The sequence below is a fragment of the Vigna angularis genome, chromosome 4 (genome assembly GCF_016808095.1).
Source record: "Vigna angularis cultivar LongXiaoDou No.4 chromosome 4, ASM1680809v1, whole genome shotgun sequence".
NCBI classification, from domain to species: domain Eukaryota; kingdom Viridiplantae; phylum Streptophyta; class Magnoliopsida; order Fabales; family Fabaceae; genus Vigna; species Vigna angularis.
This window is the reverse complement of record NC_068973.1, coordinates 39,161,414-39,174,166: the sequence shown is the minus strand read 5'-3', so window position 1 is coordinate 39,174,166 and position 12,753 is coordinate 39,161,414. Positions and strand designations below refer to the sequence as shown.

Here is a 12,753-nt window from a genome sequence, read left to right as displayed (position 1 = left end):
TATATAAAATTATTTCCAATAAGCTAGAGAAGAAATTGAGTAGTAAGAAGGGGGTAATCTAAACTTATTTGTGAACTAGGATGATATAGTATTTTTGGATTATAATATATATATATATATATATATATATATATATATATATATATATATATATATATATTATTTATGTGTATTAGGATTATTATTTATTTAGTTAAAATTTTAAAGTAACAGTAGATTTATGATTAAGGACATAATTATTGTAACATCCCAAAAATACAGTAATAAACTATATAATAGAGTAATTACTTTAATAATAATCTAGATCAGTCTTACATTAGAGTCGAGCGTACGCTCATGGCCGAACGGCCTTACAAAAAGGATTACAAATTTAAAACGTACAAGATAAGCAAACCTGACCGAACGGTTTACAAAAGAAAAATACCGAACGGTCATTCTTAACGAAAGGGAAGGTGATCGAATGACCACCTCACTATAACTAGACAATGGACCGAACGTTCCACTGTTCGATCTTTGCTTCAACTTCTTCCAAATATTCTTCTTCCAGCGCCTCTTCCAACCGCTCGTCCCCTTCTGCTCACATCCACACGGATGATCATTGCAATGACAAGGACGGACGTACAAAACCAGACACGACAGGAAACGCAGGGTAAGCTTATGTAATTTAATTCAAGTATAAACATACATTTCTCACATTCAAACACATAATATACATTTCAACATATGTTCAATCAAATCCTATTACTAGACTGACTGTCCGGACGGTATGAAATCTGTGTAGCTACAGGCGTTCGTGCACCCGAGTGATGTAGTAACTGGAATACTCTCATCAGCTGCCACCCGAGGTTAGTCATATTCATCCAAAGTACCCCTAAGGACGGGACCTCTTGTCGTTTCCACACATGACCTACCCTCCTCTACATGAGGACGAGTACCCACGAAACATCAGGATGAACTGCCAGCACTAGCATAACCACAGTCATACTTTACAAATCTCAATTCTCAATCCTGAGTCGTTCCTCCCTGGAACGCTCGTACAAATCCACAACATTCCATTCATTTCATATTTTCTTCATCATTCATTATCAATCATCTCAAGTTTGTCTTTCATTACCAATCATTTTAGTTTCATCTTTCATTATCAATCATTTCAATTTCCTCTTTGATCAAAAGTTTATAAAAGACACCAAATATCGAACGTTAATCCTCACTCAGAACGAGGACGAACACTTGAGACAAGACAGATAGGTCTCCAGTTCCATAATAGAATAAGACCGAGAGGTTTACTGTTGGTTTGAGAGAGAAACTGAGTGTAATAGATATAGCAAGGAACGAATGAACTGAACGTTCGTTACAAAGTGAATCAATTATATGAACTGACTCTTGATAACTCTGACCGAACGCTGAAAAGACCTCGCCAAAGGCTACGACTCTATGCTGGAACCAATCGATACAGACACTTCAAGATATTCCAATAATAATACTTAGAAGAATTCTCATGAAGAAACCGAACGCTTATGAATATTTAACTTATTTGATTTTACATCAAGAAATCCGAATGCCAGTAAATGACCGAGCACGGTAGAGAAGAAAATTCTATTGAAGTTAGACGAACACTATTTTCATCAAGATAGATTATACAAGAAATGAGTACGAGCTCTTGGTGTAAGACCGGGCACTACTCAGTACGAGCGCTTGGTGTAAGACCGAGCACTACTCAGTACGAGCGCTTGGTGTAAGACCGAGCACTACTCAGTACGTGCGCTTGGTGTAAGACCGAACACTACTAAACTTATAATAAAAGGCTTGATAAATATAATAAGATACTATCGAAGTAGTGTTTACGAACAACGGAAATATACCATTATATATATACATATATATATATAGATATATATACATATATATATATAGATATATATATATATATATATATAGATATATATATATATATATATATATATATATATATATATATATATATAAATTGAGTTTATCACATGATACCCAAATACAACTGTGTTTGACCGAACGCTCAAGCATAGTATTACCACCCGAGGACGCTCGTCCTCAACTAGGATTCTCTCCAAATGAAAGAATCTCGTTTCAACTCGGTTCACCAGGAAAACCAAACGGTCAATGACCGTTCAGTAACGAACGTACACTTTTATATGAGAAATTTCATACCAGACTCATTTATTTTCAAACTCATTTCTTAACATATAGTTTCATAACTTTATTCATTCATATCATAATCAACTTTCATACTTCATACAATCCATATCATATAACTTTCATATATTTCATACATCAGAACATGGCAACCATCATAGATCATATAGTCAAATATCACAATAATCATACTTCACTTTAATTTAGTAACTCAACGAACGTTCATGCAGCACAGGAAACAAACTAAATTAAATTAAATAAGCTTCCCTTACCTCTGAGCATGACCGAACGTTCCAGACGCAGAAATACAATTTCACCACTACCGGTTTCCTAACCTTAACGCTCGAAAATTCCAACTACACCAAAAGACAACCCAACACTATTAGAATCACTCATTTTAAGAATGACAATCAACACACGAACCCGGAACTGGGTTTGCATGTTTAGGAAAACGAACAACAGAGCGAATAGAAAGACTTACCAGCCCAGCTTCACAAACCGAACGGTTTATCTGGAAGCTCTTGACGCCGGAAGTGCTTCTACGGTGTCGGAATAGTGATCGGAGGAGAGAAAGTAAGTGTTTTCTTAGAGAGAAGATGAAGAGGATGTAGAGAGAAGGAGGAGATAATGGGATTTTTCAGAAATTTGAAAAGAGGGTGCATGCAGAGAGTGGGGTAGATTTTTCTGAAAATTCACGTTTTTCTCCACACGTTAGAACGAATGTCCCCTCTTCAGTCGACACCTGTTTTTCACTAACAGATTTTCGGATCCTCTTCGCTTGACACCTGTCGTCCGTCATTTGAGTGTCGAGCCTCCCTCTTGACACATGAATTCCACTAAGCGATACGTGCGTGGATTTTACTGGTTCTGACAATTATCATAATAGGTTATGATGTAGATACCATAAAATGATATTCTAACTTGATGAGAGATGAAATTGAAATTATTAAAATCTGAAAAGTAATTGACAAAAGTTACCAAATGGATTATGGTCTTATTTGGAAGGAAGGTAATATTACAAATTTTATTCTATATCTCTCTTCATCGCCGCTAAGAGAGAAAAATAAAAACTATTATAAGAATGAAGAATTGATTTGAAATATTATTATCACAATTCAATAAATGTACTTGATGTATGAGGATTTGGATATGTAATTTTGTTTTTCGCATATATGAATATTTACTGGACATTTGTGGATGTAAGTTAAAAAACTAAAAGCTTATATGTAGTGGTTTTATTTATTTTACTCTTGTACACGAGTGGGTTTAAGCCATGGAGTAGAAGTATATGTGATCTTTTATAGGAGGGTAGAAAAGTATATGGCATTGGTTCTTTGAAGTCCGACCAAGGGAAATCAATGATTGGAGAGGGACACTCCCGCACACTGCCATAGTTTATCCTACACGTCAAAGGTGCAGATCAGACCTAGAAATCACAAACTTTTTATTCAACAATACACTGCTACTTGGTTACTTTTTAAAGAGGAAGGTAAACTTTTTAAGACCAAATAAGAAATTTCTCAGGCGTCAAAACAAATAACAGTTGTGTATTGGTTGTTAAATGATGAGTTATGAAATGGAAAAACTGATTAGAAAAAAAAGTGATTGGACCACGTAATATAAGTTATTGATAGAAACGTTTTGACAGTATGTGGAGCTTTGTTTTTTAAGGAAACGTGATGTGGAAGAGTGCGAAGGGAAAACAAAAGAAAGACGAAAGTATATTATTTAAAAAAACTAAAGAGAGATGAGAGGTGGGTGAGGCCCTACGCTTTGAATGTGTATCAAACGCAACTATCCTAAACTCCAACTTTCCCATCACTCTGACAACTGACTGCCTCACTTTCGGATAGACCCACACTGTTCTCCGCCTATCTCGCATATTCTTTTAACATAATTCAAATATCAATTTTTTGTGGGCTGCTTTTCTGCTCAATTCTTCCTTATCTCCATATCCACTTGTTACCACTCTTCTCTTCTGCTACTCCTCAACTCAAACATTACTCTTTCTTTCTTGGGCCACTGCTGTTCTCATCATTTCCTCATTTTTTCACTTCTCATCCAGATAACACACGCAGGGTTCCAAACACTACATATGAATATCAAATTACCCAATTTATCACTACATACATATATGCATAAAGAAAATCTGCAACAACAATAATTTCATTTCGATTGTGACCAGTCCAACCAACAGATACATATCTCGTTACATATTACATGTTTACAACACACCACCGACCTAGAAAAGACCACATCCTATGCTACCAGTCTACGACTTCGGCATACACATTGAAAAAAAAGGAAAAAATCTGTTACACGATCTCATTCGATTGGTTAAGAGCTAAACTTTGTTCTTCTAGAAGTGAGCGATACATGTATGAGTTACTCACTCACCTCATGAATAAGTTAGCCTCGTCTCCGGTGTGTGTGTGTGTGTATTTCTTCCTAGAGGTTCTAATTTAAAGTAAAGTGGAAGAAAATATGAAATATATACCCAGATATATGATATGAGAATAATTCTATATAAAGGTTTTGAAACATAAAGGATCGCTGGAAACTAATCTTCGGGTTTTGGATACTCGTTCAAGTCTGGTTTGTCAGAGCTGACGTGGCTGGAATTAGCGGAGTGGGACGACGATGATTGAAGCGCGGTTTGGAGCGCGTCGACTCTCGCGCCGACTTGGGTCGCTTTCTTGCGTATACAGTCAGCGGACATGTTGCCCTCTTGGGTTGAAACGTCGTCGTCTTGGAACAACAGTTCGGGGAAATTGAGTCGGGCGGAAGGGCCTCTGAGGTAGAAGACGGCGGTGTCGTAGGCGCGTGCGGCAGCGACAGGGGTGGCGTAAGAACCCAGCCAGATCCTGGACCTCTTGTTGGGTTCTCTAATCTCCGCCACCCACTTCCCCCACTTCCTCATCCTTATTCCTCTGTATGGTTTGTCTTGGTGTTGTTGCTGCTTCCGTTTCTGGGTTTTCCTGGTGGTGGTGGAGTTGGAGGAACAGCAGTCTCCTAAACCTTCTTCCATATCTGCTATGGAAATCCCCTTGACAGCTACCACACCTACCGACTACCTATCGAAAACCATGTTTCTGTATATGATAATTTCTGTGTGCAGCTGGGAAGTGGAAGGAAACGGTTTTGATAGGGTCCGTGAAGAGAGTGAAACGATGTTGCTGTTGTATTGGTTCGTATTTATATGGAGGTTGGAAAATGGGAAATAGTTTGTGTGGAAAGGAATATTAATATTATATTATTGAAGGAATGATGAATGAATGGGGGAGAAGAGGGTGAAGAGAAGGGAATGAGTTTCCCACTTGGCTTCTAGTCTGTCGTCTGGTACGGCCGCCACGTTGAGCTTTCTTTAAGATAAATCCAAAGATGGCCGACACAATCCATCACACCTATCTCTCTCTCATTTCAAAGCCCCATTTTTTGTTCCTATTTCATACATTACACGTACCTCTTCTGCCCAATGTCATCCGTTGCCGACGTGGACGGGTCACGCCTCTCTATACTCTCTACTCTCTCACTCTATCTCATCACTCATATCTTTTCATATTTTACTTTACTTATCTCTATACATTTTTTTCATCTTCGATACTTAATATATTCAATAACTATTTAACAGGTGTTACTTCACCACATCAATTTTAAGTTTTAATATTTTAATATAAATACTTAAATATTGTTTTTAGAAAATAAATTGTATTCATAAAATGTACTAAAAATTTAAAAGTGTTTATTTCACAAAAAAATACAAATTTAATATGATAGTTTCATTATACTTTTTTTATTCACGTTATGTTTAGGCAAATTTGAGGTCAAGCAACTTCAATACCTACATAATTTCTTTTAGGAAGTCGTTTGGTTTGGTTTCTAATCTTCGCTTACATTCCGTCGTTCGGATGTATACCTGTCTAAGGTTCTCCGATGTTTAAGTCAGTTGGTTATCCGTACGGAAGCTCAATGCAACAATAGTAAATATGTAGTAAATAGGAACACTTATCTTTTATCTTTGACCTGTATTTATAATTTTTAGCATGGGCTTGAGATTAGCGAAATCTTAATCAGGCCCAATCTTAGCTCAGCCCAATATCTATAGTCATTGATTACCTTAATCTGTGTGAGAACCTAATCATTGACTGAGATCGGCCGTTCCACCTACGACCGGATAGTCATATCTACTAATTTTGTTGTCACTCAGTTACTCTAGCGTATTCCTGTCCTGTAAAACCGTCCAAACCAACTTGGTATCGTGGTGTCTGTGTGGCCAATCCGGTACACATATTTTATCATATAATAAAATTATTATGTTTAAAAGAATCGTAAAAAAATCTATACATATTTTATAATCACAAAAAATATCATATAATAATAAAAGTAATAAAATATATTTTTAAATGACAAATATAAAATCTGGTAATATTTTAAAGACTGCATGTCAGAAAATTATTAAAAACAGAATGCAAAATTTAAAAAAAAAAAACATATTTTAGCTTTATTTCATTATATGTTTCTTTTCATTTGTCGCCAGAGTTCATCTTCTTTCTTGGTTTTTAAAAATATTACGGATATCTTTTCAAGAAGATTCATTTCTTTAATTGTCAAATAAATTTTAGGATGTCTTCACAAAAAAATATTGTGAATAATGTTCAAATTGCTTGGAAAGGGGTGGTAGCGTTGCTAAACAGTTGACTACGCAAAGAATTGAGAATTCACGAATATATCGTTCCCTAGAAGTTTTTTTTTAATTGGTTACAATTTGAAAATATATATATTAAAAAGTATTGGAGCATTAAAATTTAGGTCAAATGCGAAATTTTAAAATTAAATCAAGAGTAAAACAAGAAAATTACTTTTGGTTCAAAGCGTTGTAATTATCATTTGGATAATCTTATACATTTTTAATTGATAGAAAAGAATAAATGCATATTATGTTTTGAAATCAAATATATCTTAAATATATGATGAAGATATAACATTTGTCTAGAGGTAAAAGTAGATGGACGATGGATAAGTCTACGGGTTTGAATCCATCTTTTAGAAAAACTAATATATTAATTTGTTGATAAAAAAAATACTAAATGTATAAATTTAATTTAAAATACATTTACAATATAAAGAGTAATCTTTCATTAAATTATAAACTATAAAGTGTTGTGTATGTTAAAATTGCTATTTTTGTATGATAATTAATTACTTCAAATTTTCATATATCTTTAACAATACTTAAGTAATTAATTACAGAGAAAGAAAACATATTTATTCAGTATTAGGAGCATCATCTATCAGTGAGATATTTAGAAGAATAGAATATTAGTGAATGATTAAATAAGGGATTAGTTAAGCGTTTGTTTGTCGGAATGATACAATATGATGTTGGTGGATGGGTTGACGCTTAACTTAATGGAGAATCGAACGGATGAAATAAAAAGTACGACAATAGTCGGTGGCAATGGACGGACGGATGGGTGCCAATAGAGGAAGACTTTCCGTCCACGCAATATTAAAAACACTCTGTTGCATAATTGCATTTCTTCAAATTTCTTGGTTGACAGCTATAATATGAATTTTTCTTAGTTCAACAATTTAATTAATTAGCAAGAAATCGCATGCAATGACCACTCCAGGTTCAAGCTAACATAAAAATATTTAGTATCCGAAATTCTTAACATGCACCACAATATTTACTAATTTTTAATTATAATATAATAATAACGTAAATTGTTTCTTACTTAATAACGATGGAACAATATAAAAAGCAGCAATAAACAATTTTGAACTCTTTAATTTATCATTAGTCTCAGTTCTTCAATAATCCTTTCATGTTCTAATATTTTCAAATTAATGTTTCCAACGCCAACTTGACTTTCATTTTTTCATATAATTAGTTCTTTATAATTAGTTAGGTTTAATAGGTTCGGAAGTCCCTATATTTACGGTTTCGTTTCAATTGGGTCCTTCAATTTTGGAAGTGATCAATTGAGTCCCCACCACCGACCTAATTTAATATTTTTAATAATTTCTAATTATATTTTCATTTATTAATATATTTAACAATTAAAAATGTTAAAAATTCATCTATACAGTTCAAACGGTGCCACCTGGAAGCCATCAATATTTAACGAAAATGCTATTATTGAATCAAATTGACCAAAATTAAGGACCCAATTTATCACTTCCAAAATTAGAGGACCCAATTGAAACGAACCTGCAAATATAGGGACCTCCGAACCTATTAAACCTAATTAGTTATTTATAATTTAATTTTTAGGTATATGACTGTGTTAAAATTTTTCAAACAATATTATTTTTTGCATTAAGATCCTTGTATTAATGAGTTTTGTTTTCTAAATTTGCATAGTAATTCCTCCAAACTTAAACGTTGTGAAATTCCAAAATTATTTTGATGATCAAAGTCTACATTTTCTACTAGGAGTGTAAGTTACTTTATTGCCATACCAAATTTTTTAGCCATATTTAATTACACTAAAGTTTTGGTCGACCTTAGAAAAAAATAAAACACGCATCATCAACCATCCAATACAAACACATCTTAACTAATCCTGTTATCAAGTTTTCGTTTCAAATTTTACTTTCTATGTTTTAAAAAATAGTTTTCCATATTTTCAATTTGCTCCTGTTTTGGTTAATTGTGTACATAATTTAAATTGTTTTTTAACATATGTTTATAAATATATTTTACAGCTACAGAGAAAAGACAACCTAGAAGATGTTTACAAACTTTTAAAGGAGAAATGAAATACATATACAAGGCTTGAATGTTTGTTTCTGCAGATTTGGTCTCAAAAGATAGACAGCTTCTTAACTGATTAACGGCTTGTTGACATCAGCGCCATTAAATTTGGTAAGCATGGATTGCCGATGAACCACAATTTTCTCACCGACATACTGCTAAATATGTTGACTTCTGCATCTTATAAGCACTAAAACAGCCGCCACCTTAAAAGACTAAACTAAACACTGCATATACTTTGCGGCAAAGGAACCACAAAAACCAGCGAAAAGAGCTTTAACTAAACTATTAAAAGACACGAAGATGGAACATGATAATTCCATTTAATAATTGGAATACATGATGATTTTAGGGACCTTAAATAATTTTAAGGGGATAACTTACATATTCTCATTTTTTTTTCTTTTTGCAATCCTTTTAATACTCGATTAATTTTGTTCATGTCTGTCATTAAATGAGGAAGAGTCAAGGAACTTATAACACAAAACAGGTTATTAATCAATTTTCTAAAAACCAATTAATCTTTCAATAAGGATTTTGTTTAAACGAACCAATGCATCATTTATTAGCCGTCTTAATTAGTTAAAAATATAAATAATGTATAGCTTTAATTTTTTTTAAATTAAATAGTTTATTTTTTGTTTACAGTTTACTATGCGTTGTAAAGACCTGTGTTACTAAGAAATTTAAAACAGTTAATACGTTTGATAAATAATTTTTTTTTTCTGAAAGACGTAGGATTGAAGCACATATTATCATTAAATAAAAAGTTAATATATGTGTATAATATTTTTGCAGTACAAATATATTATATATTTTTTAAGTAGATATTTAGGAGTAATATTATAATGGTTTCATAAGAAATTTTTTCACAACTTCTAAGGGTGTTTAGAAAGCAATTTTGGATAGTCTATGACTTTTCAAAATGTTTTTTTAATAATATAAACCCTAAACCGACCATAGACTTAGGGCTTTTTAATGCCGTGCAAAGAATTAATCATCAAAACTGTGACTAAAATTACGCTGGTATTTTAAAACAAATCATAAAATCGAATATTGTAAAAATGATAATAATTGGGTGAAGAAACTTCCTTAAGAGTGATTGATCAGGTTTTAATTACAAATAATCAAAGATTAATAAATTCAGTAAACATTTTTCATTAGTATAATAATAAAATAGTCTATTTATGAATTTGAACATGTTTAATTCCACTGTTTGTTTTAAAAAAATTGGTTTGCAAGAAAAGATATTTACGGAGAAAATGTACTTCTAGAATATTATGCTATTTTATTAAGAATATAAACCATATTTAAAATTTTTTTAATCCTTCGTAAACTTGACAATTTTATTAACAGTCATTAATAAAAAAATCATTTTGATCTTGAGATTGTATTTAACATCTGTCTTTAGTAGTATTTATTAAGTCATAAGCTTTTTATTAAGTGACTTGACATCAACTGAGTAGGACTACCGCTTGTAATTAATTTGATTGCCTTTGTTTCCTAGAAACTTTTTAGATTTTGTTTCTAGTCTTCAATAAATTTTTTACCTTTTTAGTTCTATAAAATTTTTGTTTTTGTTATTATTTATTGGCATCTTTTAAGTGGTAATTTGCTTGTTAAGTGAATATATATATATATATATATATATATATATATATCAGTGACTAATACGATTGATGCCTCTAATATTTATTTATTTATTGTATAAAGGAAGAGAATTAATAAATATGTGATGCAAAATATGTTATTTTTCTTCCACTAGAGTTTGCATCTCTTTTTCTTCCAAATTTTCCGATCTGACTATGAAATGGAAGATGAAAATTAAGAGGCATAAGACTTTATTCAAGATTTTCTATTTTTGTTACCGTCAATTTGGGGAAACTAAATAATAAGATACCCAAACTCTAAAAGAATGGAAACAAGACAGATTACATTATATTCGATATTTAAATAAAATTTTATTTTACAAAAATACAGGTATCAGTCTTATTTGATCACTAAGCAACTCATAATTTAAAAGATGTCAATAAATAACATAGATCAAAACAAAGTAAAAATTCATAGATAATCAGAAAGAGAAGAAAAAATCAGAGGAGAAAAAATATAAAAATTATTGGAAATTAAAAGGAAAAAAATTGTGCTAGTCCTACTTTAGCTAGTGACATTGTCACTCAATAGATAATAGATGGTACACAATTCATTACTTAATTAAATTTTGTGAATAATGACTAAAACAGAAATAAATTAAAAATTATAGGATGATGAAAATGAAAAAAAAAATTATTGAGTGTTATAAGATGAAAGATTTACAAGTTTATTTGGACCGAAAATAAGAAAACATGCGTTAATATTAAAAAAATCAAGAATTAAATAGGATTAATCCTATTTAATTCTTGATTTTTTTTTATCATCCCAGTTTAATTCTTGATTTGTTACTTAATTAGCAGATAACTCGTTACTTAATAGAACCATTAGAAATAATTTTATACTAAAAGCCAAAACAAATTTCATTTTATTGAGAATCATAACCAAAATCTGCAAATAAACGGGATATCAGAAAATTATTTGGACCATTTTAAAATAATGTGATAAAAATTGAAACATGTTTTTTACATACGTGACATTGGATTAAATATGGATTTTTATTGGGTAAAAAAGGAAAAGTAAATTGAGTCAAGGTGATTATGTTAAGAAGAATGTTACTCTTTCGTGTAAAAGAATAAAAAAATATCAATACAAGAAAGATTTTCAGCGCTACAGATACATCAGTACGAGGATGAACTATCTTTATAAATATTCTATCTCAACTACATAGTCACAAACAACTATACTGTGCATATACTCAATGATTTTCTTGTACAAATACCAATAAAAGAATTCATCGTTCATTAAACTGACGACAATCCAAATACTAAGGTTTGGAAAGGATATTTCTTTTCTCTCAAAGATGGTGGTTACTTTTCCTCCGACGGCATTCAATGATTAATGATCTCAAATTGATTCAACAGGATAAGGACGAGGAGATGATCGATTTAGAATTCAACGTTCCACTAACGACAATATCAAAATCCTGCAACTACATATCCATCAAGAGTTAGGTTAGGATCATACAAAAAAATTTCGGCTTGGTTAGAACAATTTCTGTAACAGTTAAAATAAATAACTTCATTAATAAAATGTATTTTGTTCTGATCCAAGAAGGAGAATTAGAATAGGACCTTGTAGACGTGAGTTCTGATGAATAATTAGAAGATTAATGAGGGAATACATATCATAAATCGGCTGAATTGCTAGTGTGTAAGATGTTGTGTCCTTATCATGGAGATAAAGATTCACCAAAACGATCACTCCCAACAGCAGACATCCTTTTCTTGAACTCCATTTAGAAACAAGTGAATATATTATCTAGTTTGATTTTTTAATCTTTCTTTTTCTTTAGATTTTTAGCTTGTTCTATCGTTTACAACCTGACAAAATACTTTGGAAGAAAAAGAAAAAGAAAAAGAAAAAGAATCAGAAACAACTTTTACGCTATGTTTGTCGAGCCTCACGAAAGAACTGAGGCCTTATGGAAAAATTGATAAAACCCTAGCGAGCTAGTTTGTATTTTTCCCTTGTAAGGATATTGACAGATTGAATTCAATGTATGATGTAATAGTAAGAAGAAGGAACGGTGGAAAATGAGCTGAAGCAGAAAAGGTGGGGTCCACCTAACTGTCGAAGATGGAGGAAGTTAACTAGTCGGCAGTCCAAGTTGTCCACTAATTAATGACATTATTATATTAAAATTCTGAAATTATTTAACCTAGAAAATGATG

At 31.9% G+C, this 12,753-nt stretch overlaps 1 protein-coding gene across 1 annotated transcript; it reads right to left on the bottom strand.

Moving 5' to 3' along the window:
- Window positions 1-4,322: 4,322 nt before the first annotated feature.
- On the bottom strand, window positions 4,323-5,442 carry LOC108341845 (ethylene-responsive transcription factor RAP2-1). The gene has a single exon (XM_017579500.2). It carries the CDS (start codon window positions 5,198-5,200, stop codon window positions 4,733-4,735), a length of 468 nt encoding a protein of 155 aa, XP_017434989.1. The 5' UTR covers window positions 5,201-5,442; the 3' UTR covers window positions 4,323-4,732.
- Between the last annotated feature and the right edge of the window lie 7,311 nt (window positions 5,443-12,753).